The following is a 16,038-nucleotide window of genomic DNA, read 5'->3' as shown; positions in this document are numbered from 1 at the left end:
TCCATCATATTTCTCTTAACCTCAGGGGAAGTTTTAAGAAAAAGATTGCCAGGCACAAGCAGGGATTTTCCTGTGGGCCAGAAGTCAGTCCACAACTAATTTCCAAGGGAGAGTAAAATTCTCTGCTTCTTCTTTTCTGTGAGTAACAATACAAGGCTCTTCATGTCCCTCCAGGAATGCTCTCCACAGTTTAGATTTTATCTCAAATGCTGGGCAAAAGACACTGACCTTTACTTTTAGAAACAGCAAGTGGTCAGTCTGGGTTTAGGATGCGACTGTGAATCAAAAAGCAGGTATTTCAAGTATATATCCAGGTATTCCAACCTGGATAATGGATAGCCTTACTGAGAGCTCCGGTCAGCAAGCTGCTATAAGACAAGATGGGCACAGTGATTGTATGATTGGAGCATACCTAAATCATGGAACAAGAAAATGGCAAAAATAGTCTGTTGGGACTCCCACTTCATCATTGCCCACTAAGAGAAAAATCAAGTTCCCTGAAAACTGTTCTATGAAAGAAAGCAAGATAGCGTCAGACTAGAAACAAGGTATACCTTGTTTTTTAATATTAAAAAAAATTAATTTTACTTTTAAAATTTTATTCATGTGGGATTTTTAATCATGTACCCTTTTAATCGTGTCAGAAAGGCACTGGAATAGCTCACTTTAGGGTGTGGAAAATTCACCAATTAATTTGCAGTTTTTAGAAACAAGGTAATTCTTTCATATATGTGACAGTACAGTCTAAGACAAGATGTAATTCCAGAAGATAACCATATCAGAATGTTATCATATCAGACTAAATAGTTTTCCCCACCCTACACTTTTGACAACTGTGCAAGCTGTAAACTAAAATTATATCTGATGCAAAAGCATCTATCAACTTATTATTCATACTTTTTCAACTTTCAAAAAATGGAAACTACAACATTCATAACAGGTTGTTGTTTACTAGATCTTCCAGTCTACCAACATTATGGTTTGGAAATTTGTTTCAAATTACCATTGTGCTGAATGGCCATCCATGAAGGAATAGGTGGTATTACTCTTACAAAGAGTTACACTGAAGAAGATAATGTCTTTCTTAGTAAGTATTTATTTCAAGTGCTGATTACAAAGAACACTGATGAAGAAGAAAATAATTACTAAAGGCCAAGAGGCATTCCTCCCCAGAAGAAAACTGGAATTCATTATTCTTACAATGAATGTAACCAGAGTAGTCTGCACCATATGTAAATCTGAAAGTTATTTCACCTCTTGCATAAGTGTGCTAGAAAGGATTGGGTTTTTTTAAAGATCTGTATGTTATTGTCTTGTTTCCTTTTGTATTTATGTGTTGGTGAATGTTTCTTTGTTCCATTTGAGCATGTCTGGTTCTTTCATTACGAAAGTTTACGGTCCAGAAGGAAACCAACCCTTTGGCAACAATGCAGTTTTCACAGGAAAGTTCAGGTTAGTTCTTTAATGGGACGGATACCTTACACACCCTCTGAGGATGGAAAAAAGCAGTTCCACAGGCATAAGATAAATAATTTCAACCTGGTGTTTTTAATATCAGTTAGAAATGCTTCTTAATATCACACACGTTTACTAATGATTCACTTTGCCTTAATTACATAGTAACAAGCTGTGATGATTCCATCCTGCATTACTGTATATGGTAGTCTTAAAATGGATTATTATTTTTGCAAAAGAGAATTAATTGCACTGATACATTTTTAGACCATCCTCACAGCCTTCTTGCTTTAGCTGACTATCAAGTCCTGTGTTCCAAAAAAGAAGCAGATTTCTGATGCTGAAAGACACCATGGTCATGCCTTTTCACTTCGTCTAGCTGGATCATTGGGAATTTTACTTGTTTTTCAAACCATTTGGCTACAGTGAGAAGCTGCTTCTCCTGGAATGAACGTCCAATGAACTGAAGCCCAACTGGCAAGCCTCTCTCTGAAAGAGCTGTAGGAACATTTATGGCTGGCAGGCCTGAAAGAAAAAAAAACAAGCCACAAAACTCCACAGGCAAACACTTACTATTAAACAAATTCCGTTGAAGTAATTTTGTAACAATTCTACTCCTAGAATTGCTACTATGGAGCAGAAAAAGACTAGTAAAATAATTTCAGTCAATGAACTAAGGATGCTGCTAAGTGGTCACAAGAAATGAATTAGAGTGATTTAAGGAATAAGCATCCTCTGAAAAGAGAATAAACTCTCCTAAGAAAGAGGTTTTGAATCCATTCAAGTTTCAGAGACCATCTTATCTGCAGCTCCTACCCAGCTCCAAGGTGCCTCCTTTTAAAATCTAGACTTATGTTTTAAAGCCTTTAAGAAATAAGCTATCCTTAATAACTGGTTACAGCACAGAAGTGTCATTGATTCTATACAGGTTAAACAGCTGAAGGGAAATTAAAAATGATTAGGCAGGGTAAAACATCGTTAAATTCCTGTCCCTACTCACCAGCCATGTTTGCAGCCTGTGTTAGGATGTCATCTTGTGCGCTGCGGGTTCTGTTGTCTTCTTTGATGAATTCCATATATGGTATTGCATCACTCAGAGTGGTCGGAGTGAGTAAAATATCAACACCACTCCCAAAAACCTTCACAAAGTCATTGGCAATGAGACGTCTGACTTTCTGTGCTTTGATAAAGTAATTTTCATAGTTCCTAGAAAGAAATATGGACATGAGGACCTGACACTAATTCCAAATATACAGAGTTTAACTTTTCAGTGTAAAAAAGACAACTATTAACACTAGTACTTGAGTTTTTTATATACCAGAAGCTTAGTCATCAAACATGGTGTTTATGTGCTCATAGCAATGAAGCTGTCAGAAAAGGAAGAGATTAGGGCACACTGCTGAAGAAAGGTGAAAACCAAACCCTAGTTTACAATAATTAACTAAAAATCAAAACAACACTTTTATGAACTTTCTGAAACTAAACCATGTATTGAATTTCACTGCAGTGCAGCACAGCAAAGCCTAGAAACAATACAGAACCAAGCAGGCCTGGAAAATAGGCACTAATCATTTAGGATTCAATCCAGTAAAATACTAAAAGATACTTAAAGCATGTGAAAAAGTCCCATCATCTATGGAGGACTCTATGTAGTCTATGGATTTCTAAACTGTCTCTACATAATTCTGAAGCAGAAACAAATTAGTCAGCTTTATGTCTACTGTTCCTTTTAACTTCATATGCAGAACTGGTAAATGTGGAATCCTTAAATTCAGAGAAGTTCAGTTTCAAAAGCAATTGCCATCTAAAACCACTGCTATTGTGGAAAAAAAAAAAAGGGGAGGGAGGGCTATTAAGAACTGCTACATGCCAGAGTGCTTCTAGATAAAATAACTGAAACTGCTCCAAAACTACTTTGTTAATCTAAAGATTTCTATTTCTGAAAAACTGCAATGAAAATCCATGTCCAACAGACAGCAGATTAAAGAAGTTGTGTCATGAGAATTAGCCTTTTTTCTACAATAATTTCTGAAATCATCCTAGCTATTAATTTCAGAAAAGCTGCAAAAGGAACAAAAAGGACCCTACACAGTATTTTAACCTGGAAACATTATTTTGGGTTTAAAACAAAAAAAGTGAAAAAATACTGTTAAATCAAAAACATACTCTGTTATTTTACAGATTTCAAAAGCAAGATAAAAATAATGTGTAAAATGCAATATTTGGTGGAGACAGAGATGTTGATTCTCTACTCTTTATTCTAATAATTCTTCCTGAACCCTGGGTTCTGTCTTCAAAAGTAATTTACTGCAGACTGCAACAGGACTCTCCTGTTCAGTCTTGATGGAAGCCAACTGTATATTCCTTCACAGAAGAGTGAACTACATGAATTTTAAAGCAGCCTTAGGAAAGCTGATCTGGACAGTTGTAACCAGAAGGAGCACACTCAGCAGGAATGTCAACATTCCATAAAAGCTGCTTGTTACATACTGACTGACAACATTTCTGTCTCTGAGAACAACTAGAAGCCACATCTGATTAATAGTCCTGCTGACAGAGCTCTTTCTGTAGTGCACTTGCTTTGGGACTGATTACACAACTAATATTTCTGTTAGTATCTGAACAAATTAAGACAGAGAAAAACAGCAGTTTTACTAACATAAATTGGGACTGTTGGATAGAGTGAAAACTAAGAAAAAGAGTCAAACTGATCCATGCACCAGCTTCTCTACATGAGCTGGATAAAAACCCGTCTTCTGTAAAGACGTCAGTTTAGTACTTTTGCCAGTGCCTTCCTTTCTGTGTATACTGAAGTCTATAGTTAATTTAATTGACTTTCTCTAGAAGATCCCACTAAAATGTACCAGCAGTTTGTCTGTGAAGTTTTAATGAGATTAACAGCTACAGAATGTTTAACACTACATCAGTAATGGCTTCAGTATGATTTCAATGTGATACCATAGGACAGATTTTGCTTAATTTAACTAATGGGTGCCAATAACACTCTGATAGTGATCTTTTTTTTTTTTTTTTCCTCCTAAGTTGTTTTATTTACTTAATTTGGGACGCTCACTGGTAAGACTAAAGGAAAACATTTTCATTCATTTTCATTCACTAGGTATTATAAAGCTAAAGCAGTAATAATACAAGTAGCTCCTAGTAGAAGGATGAATTTCTTTTCACATCATGATGAACAATAAATCACCATTTGCCTAAAGAAATGTTATCTTGGTAAATTTGATGTTCCACTTACTGTTTCAACAAGAAATAGTTTCCTGATAGAATTCTTCCTCTTACAACATCATTAAAGCCTTCTCGTCGTGTTGCAGCATACATACTTTCTGTGGACTTGTTCATGTCAGAACGGTGTCCTGAAAAGAAAAAGCAATTTGGAAATTACTACTTTTAATAATCCTTTAGATTTAACAACATAAAGTAATGTTATACATAGTAATACAATAGGCCACTGCTTGCTGCAGTCTGACATGCTACTATTCTGGGAAAACAACAAAGCATATTCCTGGCTTATTACAGAAATATCAAACAGATTTTAAGCCCAGACACATACATGTCTAGAAGTGAAATATATTAAAATATTTATTTACACATGTTTATTTGGACAGGTCTTTTTTTCTACTCCATCTTGGAGAAATAACACCAAACATTCAATCATGAAAAGTGTATCTATTAAAACTAATAATTTTTAATGACATCCAGCAATGTTTCTACTGTCTGAGAAAAAAGTTTTTTCAAAGGCCTTACCATATTCCAGTCCATCAAATCTGGCCATATTTGATGCCACTTCTGCTGTGCACAGTACATGATAGCAGACAATTGAGTAACGAGTGTGTGGTAGACTCACTTCAATTACTTTAGCACCTGCATTCTTAAAGAGGTCAGCAGCCTTTGACCAGAGAGCCAGAATTTCACTAGAAAGCCCTGGTGCATGATATTCCTTAGAGAAAAACAAGAAGGGGAGTGATTTTACATACTGGTTTACTTCTAATGGCAACCAAAATGCAAATATTCCTTGCTAAAAATATGTTGAAACTACCACCTCAGCATTATATGATTTAAAGTACTTACTAAAGCTTCTGGCGTCTACTAAATATGAGACAATCAAGAAGTATTAAGTTAACAGGATTCAGTCTTCTTAAGAATATTATGTTCATCTCAGTAGGATCAACCCACATACCACAGACCATGGAATTTCAGCAGTTTCTTCTGAGAGAGAAATTGCAGTGTTAACCACTTATTTGTCTATTCATGGAGACTATACTGCACTGCACTGCAATTTGTGGGTAGAAACTCTTCAGGTTTAAACCCTAATATTAGGGCTACTGTGAGTAGGAAAGATAAAAAGAAATTATGGCCACAGTGTATCAGTGGCAACTATAATGAAACAAACAGAACAAACAGAACAACCCACCAAAGTAGAACTACAATAAAGGGGTTGGGAGAAGATCTAGAAAAGCTCCATTCCTGTTTAAGAGTCAGGTTAAAGATATTCTATTAAAGTTCTCTACTTGCTTTAGTTCTAACCCACAATGTCAGGGTCATAATACTGTCTGATTTCTGAGTAGCTGTGACCCATGTTTAATATATGCATGTATCTGGTTAGGATAATCTGTAGCAGTAGAAAACAACTGTCCAAAGGATGTGAATAATTAACTAATACCACTATTTTAGATTTATCAAAATCTAAACAGTATGCAGCTAATTAATTTTCAAGACATATTTTTTGCATTTCACAGATCCTGAATAATTAATTGGTCAATGTACTTCTCTATTTACCAAATTAAATATTTTGGTGTACCCATTCTAGCATAGGTTCAAATACTGAGAATCAAACAAATAAATGTTATTTAGATTGTCTCTTCGAAGGCAGAGACTTTACTAAATTATAGTAGGCAGTTAAAAATAGGCTGAAGTTTCAAATGTTGTGCCTAAATTACAAGTATCCTTATAGTTACAAACACAATTGAATTACATGCATCAGAAGCCAGATTACAGTTGTCTTTCAATCCCTATTAGAGCTCTGCAAATCACAGCTCCTTGTGCCACTCAATTGCCTTTAAAATTCTGCTACATATTAACACGGTGCCATTTAGACAAGTATCTCAAAGCACTGCACAAACCAGTGCTACCCTCACTGTATAATAAGGCACTAAGAGCAACTTGTTTGAGGCTATACAGGTGACTGATGAAAGAGCAACAGAGAGAACCAAGAACTGAGATTCCCCATTTCCCTTGGAATTTCCCAACAGTGCCTCCCACAGCAATGACAAAATGTTTTAGCATTAACATATGCTCATTCCAAATTGCCTGCACAGGCAACAGAGAACATACTACTCTTTTCCAGAAGCTGCTTGTACTGTCTTCACTGTTTTCATTCATGAGAGACTGGGAGGTGGTTGGCTAGACACGAATATTTTGCTGTTAGGTCCACAGCTGTTGACAGGATTTAAATGTTACCTTTGGAATTCCTATTGAGAGCTTGCTGACATCAGTCAAATCGGATAGTTCAAATGGCTTAAAGTTGTCCTGAATTGTGGTAGAGTCTTTAGGATCATGTCCAGCAAGTGAACCTGAAATATATATGAAGAACAGGAAAACGTACATTGGGTAGCCAGAATTCAGTTTGTTTTGAGACAATGTTGTGAACAAAGATATGTTGTATACAAAGACATATGAAGCAGTAATACCTAACACAACTGCTGCGTCATCCACACATCTGGTTAGGATCCCTGGCACATCCATGGAGTTCACTAGAGGAATGAGACCATGGCGAGAGATCAGTCCATATGTTGGCTTTAAACCTACTACACCACAGTGAGCAGCAGGGTTTCGGGTTGATCCTCCTGTATCTGACCCTAAAGCTCTATAGTTTCAAAAGAATTATCATTAGTAAAATAATTCAGAACATTTTCAAATAATAAAAATTTATGGTTTTGATATGCCTGGATTTAAAAATGTGTGAATTCGTCCAATTAGAAGTCTTAATTACATAGTCTAAATTTTGGTCTGCTTCCTGTGTGTGCTGTTTTTTATGTGTTTGCTTATTTTTCTTAGGGTCTCTGCATTAGCCATCAGGAGAGCCCCATTCTCTCCACAAAGCAGGAACAGATAAGTAGACTTTAGGTCCTCCGAAAATAGCACTGAGTATTTACTTCCACCCTCCCTGTTACTCTGTTCCATATCCAAAAAGATATGTCTCATGTGATTCAGAGTACAATTTTCAGACACTGATATCTTATTTCAGTAGTATGAAAAAGCATTTTCCAGTATACAAATAAATAGCAACACAGTACATTTTTTTTCCCCTAACATCAGGGTATACTTTTCAAAGTTCAGGATGTCTTTTCTTTTTCCAAACCTACAAAGTGTAGCATAAAAACTCCCAGTTTAGTGTAGCTGAGGTTCATCTTCAGAATGCAGTAATATTTTTTCTTAATTTTTTATTTTTAATTCTTTCACAGGTGAAACCTTGTTCTTTCTAAACTGAAATTTTTATTTCAAAAATTTTAATGGAATTAGAAATTCACATTGAAATGAAACTTGCTCTTCTTTTGTTTTTAATAATTTTAACTCAAGCACCATTTAAAAAATAAGACAGCTTTCATCCAAATCTTTGTCAAAAATAAATTACACTTCAGAAGGAGGTACAATTTTTATTGAAGTGGGTGTGACTTTTCCATAAGTATGTGTTTCTGAGATGGTTGAACCAATTCAATTGACGTTGCTGAAGTTGAATTTTTTCAAAGCTTTTGTGTTGACATAAACCATCCTCAATTTCGTAGCATTTCTGTATGTCCAAATCTCAAACTGAAAAGACAAAGACTGGCAGCATTCCTGATGCTTGAAAGAAATTAACAGAGTGGATATACAATAGGTTATAGGCAATAAAATAGCTCGACAAAAAGATCTCCCTGCTCTGACAAAGTGCTGAGTAGTGCAAAATGGGTGTCCAGCACACCCAGAAACATAAGAGATGGTGCCAGACCATACTAAGATCAGGCCATTCTGGTTCAGGACAAGGACCAGGCCTTTAGGAATGGTAGCACTGAGTTCAGTTTTAACAATATTAAAATGTTGAGCATACCATATCCTAGCAAAGGACAATGAGATGAAGAGAGGTATCATTTAAAAAAATCATAAAATAAGTTAGACTTTGTAGAGATAAAACCACAGTATTAAAAAAAAAAAAAAGCCGTAATCAACATTAGCAAAAAATACTTTAACAAAACAGACATGATATAGTCTATGGGTAAACAAGGTCACAGTAACTTACACAGCTTTCAGTTAAGAGCACAACTAAAATCATCTTCTATAAAGTGTGCTCCACTATGCAGCAATAAAAACTGCATAAAATGAAAGGTGCAAAGTTTCAAGGATCAGATTTCTTTTAACAGTTGGATAGGGAAGATAGTACAGACAACTGATTTGTTAAACAGCATGTTGCTATTCCATGCAGATAATAACTGTTGTAAAAAAAAAAAAAAAATCTGGCTTGTTTAAATTATTTTTTTAAAAAAAAAACCAAAAGCCAAACCAAAACACACTTTAAAAAGTCTTCTTTTCAAACCAGACAAGATTGTAAGTATTCTTTTGTTAAGTCAGGGATTTGAAAACTTTTAGATCCCAAATTTCATGTGTTATTACATAACCCTGCTATAAAAATCAAAGGAGGGGAGAAAAGATTACTATACCGTTACAAATTAAGGGATCTCCTCATCGGCTGAATTGCATTACACAAATACATGCTGAAAATACATTTACTGAGGATGTGTCACAAACCCTATTTTAATTTTAAGAGAGTATGTGGAAATAACAATAAAACTGTCGCTCCTTTACTGCCATTATAATTTTATTTCACGCAGTGCAAAGTGGCCATATCAGTACGCTGAACAACACTCAGAATGAATAAGCCTGAATTTGCCTCCATGGATTCATTCTGGCTTCATGATATGCCACAAGTAAGCAAGGGATGCTGAAATACATTCTTGCATGCCAGTGCAAACAACCCTCCCATTTCAAACTAAATTATGAGAAAATTATATAATTAAAACCTTGCAACATATTTTGAGAAATTTAATAAAAAACAATTTTAAAAAGCCTCTTACGCAAAACATGTGAAAGATGACACAGCAGCTGCACTGCCTCCTGAGCTCCCTCCCGTTATTACCCAGTTTGAGTCTTTATCCTCAGAATGGGATTTTGGGACAGATTTTTCCTTGTACTGTCTTGAGTAACTCCAGGGATTTCTGACTGGTCCAAATACCCCATCCGTACTCCCAGATCTAAGAGAGTCAGACAGAACAAATATAGACAGAAGTGACAGATGACACACTGCATTCACCAATTTCTTTTCTTTATCCAATTCCTCATCCTTCATCCTAGAAAACTCAGTTTCAACACAAAACGACTGGTGTACGTAAACCCTTGTGCAGTCAACTTCAATGTTACACAGAATTGTAAAGTTTATAGATCTTCGTCCCTTTCCAACACAGAACCTGAACTTGCACCCCTAACTTCTGCTAATGCCACTGAAAGGAACGTAATCACAAAAACATAAAACTGATTTAAGCTACATAACAGTAAAGCTTCACATCTGCTTCAAAACAAAGGTCTTCTGGTTTCCTAATCCTGCATTTGGAAAAGGCAAAAGACCACACAGCCTTGTGGAAAAGCATGCTGGTAGACAAGGGGAGAAAACCCCGCAATAGCAGGAACAAGCATTTCTCTGTAAATAACACGCTATTACTCACCCTGTAGCCCTCTTCTGAGGCCACAGTTCGTGGGTTCAGAGTGCCAGAATGGCTTCTCAGAAACTGGTTTCAGTCAGCTTGTGGTCACCTAAGTGTGAGCTGCCACAGAAGCAGGGGCAGGGGGGTACTTTCCTCCTTCCTCACAACCTCCACCCCATGTTCCCCCTGATGCCAGGGTGCCAGTGTTATTAGTGAAATCATCAGTGCAGGCAGTTGACAGAGAAGTTGAAAACCAACATTACTGAGACATCATTACTTTAGAACTGGATTTGCTCCCCGATCAAGCTCATGTGCAGCCATGCTGATGCTTAGCATAAGAGACCATGCAAACACGCAGATCAGAGATGAGAAACCAGTGGTGGGATAAGCCTTTTTAGGAAAATCTTGTGCTTTAATGAGCTCAGATCAGTTGCAACACTGCATAATCTGTTTTTTTTTCCACGCTTTTTTCCTGCTATTCCTATGAAAAGCATTGCTTTGACACAGAAATTCAGTTCCCACTGACTGTAAAAGGGGAAACATAACCCCATTTTTAAAAAAGGGGAAAAGGAAGACCTGGAGAACTACAGGCCAGTCAATATCCCCTCTGAGCCTGGCAAGATCATGGAGTGGATTTTCCTGGAAATAATGCTAGGGCACATGGAAAATAAGGATGTGATTGGTGACAGCCAACATAGCTTCACTAAGTGCAAATCGTGCCTGACAAATCTGGTGGCTTTTTATGACATGGTTACAGCAGTGGTGCATAAGGGAAGAGCAAGTGATGTCATCTACCTGGAGTATGCAAAGCATTTGACACTGTCCCACATGACACCCTTGTCTCTAAATTGGAGATATGGATTTGACAGATGGATCACTTGGTTCATAAGGAATTGGCTGGATTGTCCCACTCAAAGAGCTGTGGTCAACAGCTCAAAGTCCAAGTGGAGAGCAGTGACAAGTGATGATTCTCAGGGGTCGATGGTGGAACTGGTGCCATTCAACATCTTTGGTGATGACACGGACAGTGGGATTGAGTGGACCCTCAGCAAGTTTGCCAATAACACCAAGCTGTGTGGTGCGGTCAACATGCTGGAGGGAAGGGAGATGCCATCCAGAGGGACGGGAGATGCTATCCAGAGGGACCTGGACAGGATGGGCTTGTGCAAACCTCATGAAGTTCAACAAGGCCAAGTACGAGGTCCTGCATACCGGTTGGGACAATCCCAAGTACAAATACAGGCTGGGAGATGAGTGGATTGAGAGCAGCCTTGAGGAGAAGGACTTGGGGGTATATTAGTGGGTGGAAGACTGACTACGAGCCAGCAATGTGCACTCACAGCCCAGATAGCAAAACATATCCTGGGCTGCATCAAGAGAAGTGTGGCCAGCAGGTCAAGGGAGGTGATCCTCCTCCTCCTCTACCCTGCTCTTGTGAGACCCCACCTGGAGTCCTGTGTCCAGCTCTGGGGACCCCAGATTAAGGACATGGACCTGCTCGAGTGGGTCCAGAGGAGGCCATGAAGGTGATCAGGGGGCTGGAGAACCTCCCCTATGAGGACAGGCTGAGAGAGTTGGGGTTGTTCAGCCTGGAGAGGAGAAGGCTCCAGGGAGACCTTATAGCAGCCTTCCAGTATTTCAAGGGGGCCTACAGGAAAGATGGGGAGGGACTCTTCATCAGGGAGTGATGGGATAGGACAAGGAGTAATGGTTTTCAACTGAAAGAGGGTAGATTTAGATTAGATCTAAGGAAGAAATTCTTTACTGTGAGGGTGATGAGACAGTGAAGAACCCCCAGAGAAGCTGTTGCTGCCCCCTCCCTGGCAGTGTTCAAGGCCAGGTTGGACGGGGCTTTGAGCAACCTGATCTAGTGGAAGGTGTCCCTGCCCCTGGCAGGAGGTTGTAACTAGATGATCTTTAAGGTCCCTTCCAGCCAAACCATTCTTTGAGTCTATGAAATTACTTTATCCAAAACAATACAATCAAAGTATTTCCATCCATGTGAATTCCCAATCAAACCTCTGTCTTCAGTTTAGGTAAAATAAAAACAAAACCAAAGCACAACACTTGTTTCCCACAGGTAACTAAAGTCCCAGACACTCCTTTCCAGATCCAGGAGTGACAGAGACTCTCATCCGTAATGGCCCAGTGCTGTTCCCTGCTATAGCTTGGCTGCCTTTACTGATTTGCTGGAGAATCAATTTGTGAGAGCATTTTCCAACGTGCTCCTGACAAAAAGTCACCAATGTTATCTTAGACAATTTAAAGTGTTACTCTAGATTAGCTTGTTTGCAGCAAAAATTCAGACAAAATTCATGCAAATTACTCCAGTGGCTGACTGGCAGAGGCAGTCATTGCCAGTGATGGCATGACAATAATTAGCTAAGGGCAAAAACCACCTGTAAGGAGAAAGAAAAAGGCAGCAATTAACTGGTGCTGTAACCAATTCTACTAACACACTACTGGATCTGGAAGAAGTCTGCTCATCCTTGGCCTTCTGCAAAGGCTGTACTGCTTTTGCTCCCGCAAACACATCTGTGGTCAAAGACTATGTTCATAAAACTCAGCATGTATATCATTTACACAACAGTATAAATGCTCAGGGAGAAATTCATGCAACTCTATATAGTCTTCATGGGTAAGTAGTTATTATTTACTAACCTCACAGAAAGAGGAGTTAAGGATTACAGGTAGATCAGAACAGATGGTGTGTATTCTATTTAATGTGCACATTAAAAATAATAAACATCACTCACCCCATTGCAAATTCATCTAGGTTTGTTTTTCCTAAAAGCACAGCTCCCTGATCCAGTAATTTCTGAACTACTGTAGCATTGTAAGGGGAAATATAACCTGAAAACAATCAGAACAATTAAGAGTGATTGGTGAGTTACAGGCAATTTTTAGAAGCAGCTACTCTGAACACTTCAAAGTTATCATTAGTTGTGTATAAGAATTGTCAGTTCACAGTGCCAAAATTTTGCTTCAAGATTAGTAATTTCCAAAACTTAGGAAAGGTAAACCAAGTGTCATTTTGTCTGCAATGTCTTTTTTTTTTTAATCCACAACTTACAACTCAGTAATTCTGGATAATACTTACTTCTAGAGTGTGGAGATGACACTTCACATAAACAAGTTACCACAAGGGTAGCAAATTACTGCATTCAACCAATTTGCAGGAACTGTCTAAAATTAGAAGAAATGAGAAACAGCCCTTTACAGAAAACTGCTAAGCTATCTTGAATTATCTCCCATTACCATGAGATAAAGGAGCATATGGTTAACCACAAGGTGAAATTCTAACTAGCTATCCTGTGATCAAACGTGCACCCTTGACTGCTTAGACCTTACATAAACCAGGATGAGAACCATGACACTTACATGACATCCTAGGTAGCAAGCATTTCATTTTGTAAATATTGGCAGGGGTTTCTCCACCCCCACCCTTCAGTGTGAACAACAAGGACAACATAACTCCTAATACTCTCAGCCATGACACTGCAATCAATCACAACAGGCCTGAGAATGTGCTTTAAGCAAAAGCATCTCAGGTAACATATCACTTTTTAAAATGGCAACTCATGCTTTGCTGCTTCTGCTATTAAAAAAACACCATAATCAGATCAGGGTTCTGCTAATTGACTTGAGCTATCTTCCACAAAACTCTTCAGTTTTACTTTGTGCAGAGTAAAACAGATATAAGAAATATATATCTTAAAAACACCCATGGCAGTTAACAGAAACAGTGAGCTTAGGAAATTTCAAAGTCTTATAGAATGTGTTTGTACATCAGGAATATAGAGAAAAGAATTGTTAATGTCTGCTCTTCCTACAACCACATGAAAAACCTACTTAAGTCGACAATTATCAACAGAACAACAAAAAAGACTGCCTTTGGATTTTGCTACAGAACAGCACTGACTGCTCTCCTACAGACCTAAAAAGTAATGTGAACCAAAATGCGAACTATAGAACAATTCTATTTTAGTATATAGGCTATAATAAACACTGCATTGTTAAAAGCATATAACAATATGAATAAAGGGGATAATCTACTTGGACAAGAAAAAGATGCGTATGTAATACCAGATGAGCTTGGTAGAAGAAATTAGATAAACTTAATTTTCTCAAATTACTTCAGCTCATTTTTTGAAAATATTTAGATTTCTGGAAGACTCCACTCCATAGACCCTCTAAGGAAAAGAGCAAGGGCTCTGAAATGAAATCTGATGTTACTTTAAAAGCTTTACTGTACCTTTTAGCATGTTTGATGCACATGTTGTCTCAATGCCAGCTGTATTAAAGTTGTCTTTTACTGCAATAGGAATACCATCTAAAACACCCAGCGGCTGACCTGCATTAGGAATTATTGCAAAAACAACAGAGATTAAAGCAAAGCTTGCTATATGGATAGTCTTCTTATCAATTGCAGTTTATTATACATTTCTCTTTGGGTATTTTTTTTTGAAAGCAAGAACACTAGCTGTTTAGCATTTGACAGTTGTCTGCTACATTTTCAATAACCATTTTCCATTCTAACTCTAGCATTGAGCATTCTCGCCAGACTAGACTTGACCCTGGAGAGAACAGCTCTGCAAATGTGTCTAAGCTCCCAAGACAGGCAGTGGCTTTCATAGAGGTTAGCCATCCCAAAGGAGCGCTTACCTCTTCAAATGTAACCATGTAATGCTTATTTCAGGCACGGGTGCTGCCTAAATTTACTCCATCCCTAGGCTAGGAGCCATAAATTCTGCCTACCTAATATACACAGTAGATATGAGAACAGAGAAAGTCTTCCCTATGTGATTGATTATCCACCATCCAGCAAAAAAGTAATTTAAAATGCCTATGTCAAGAAGCAAAACACTCCGCCTGGCAATTTTCTTGAGGTGTCAGAGGACAGCAAGTGTCACCTAGGAAGGAAAAAAAAAAAAAAAAAGTACCCTAGTAGGTGAAAATTTCCCTTTTCTGTCTTCCAGGAAATGCGGAGGAAAGTGAGGATGGGTCATCCTCTAAATGCTGCAGTTGGCAGGATTTAATGCTGTTCTGTTCCACAAGTCATAACTCCAATTAACAAAGTTGTTTTATTTTTCACTTGCTTTCTTAATTTAACACCCGATAAGGCTGAGGTGGATGTTCGTCTGCCTCAGTCAACAGGCCTGCAGAAGACCACTGCATCTTCCTGATCTCGGTAACTGTTGGCTACCAATTTAAAATCAACCGCTGAGGGAAGGAAGGAGCAACCAGCAGCAGTACTGTTCAAGATGCACAGCGCCTATTCAATCTGCAGCGACTGCCTGGTTTGGTCCAGGTTTTGCTTGTGACTTTTTAATTGAATACGCTACCGAGTGCCAGGCACATACCCACTGAAGCCTCAAACAGTTTTCATCCCCTAATAGTCAAACGCGTAAAGCTGCTTTAAAAAAAAATAATAATAATGCTTCGTCTACCGCAAAAAGCTCCTCCACAACAGCTTTTTAAAGACTAGTATCAAGTGGGAGCAAACATACCTCTTTTGTATCTTTTCTCTGATTCTTCAGCTTGCTTCAAAGCGGTTTCTTCCGCTACAGTAATGTAAGCATTAAGAAACTTGGTGCTTTTGATGAGGGAAAGGCACCTCTGGCAGAGCTCCGTCGGCGCGACACGTCCTTCCTTCAGCGCTGCCGAAACCTGGAAGCGCAATCCCCCCTTCAGGGCAGCTCGGTGCCAGAACCCGCTGCGGGGCGCTAAGGGGATAAAGCGCCATCCCCGCTGCCGCTCCGGGAAGGACCCGCGGGAAGGCCTCCCCCGCGCCCCGCCGTGCCTGCTCCCCCCGGGCTCCGGGGAGGGAGGGACG

The 16,038-nt window shown here is 38.4% G+C and overlaps 1 protein-coding gene across 1 annotated transcript; it reads right to left on the bottom strand.

Moving 5' to 3' along the window:
- Positions 1–1,078: 1,078 nt before the first annotated feature.
- On the bottom strand, positions 1,079–16,034 carry QRSL1 (QRSL1, glutaminyl-tRNA amidotransferase subunit A; the record flags this gene model as incomplete). The annotated part of the gene is made up of 10 exons (XM_026844167.1): positions 1,079–1,980; positions 2,456–2,661; positions 4,709–4,826; positions 5,218–5,410; positions 6,931–7,043; positions 7,161–7,336; positions 9,579–9,755; positions 12,959–13,055; positions 14,458–14,556; positions 15,713–16,034. Coding segments are annotated over 10 exons (1,725 nt in total), but the record flags the coding sequence as incomplete, so codon positions are not given.
- Between the last annotated feature and the right edge of the window lie 4 nt (positions 16,035–16,038).

The sequence above is a fragment of the Athene cunicularia genome, assembly GCF_003259725.1.
Source record: "Athene cunicularia isolate RWA chromosome 3 unlocalized genomic scaffold, athCun1 chr3_part1, whole genome shotgun sequence".
Lineage (NCBI taxonomy): Eukaryota > Metazoa > Chordata > Aves > Strigiformes > Strigidae > Athene > Athene cunicularia.
This window is presented reverse-complemented; position numbering and strand designations above follow the sequence as displayed.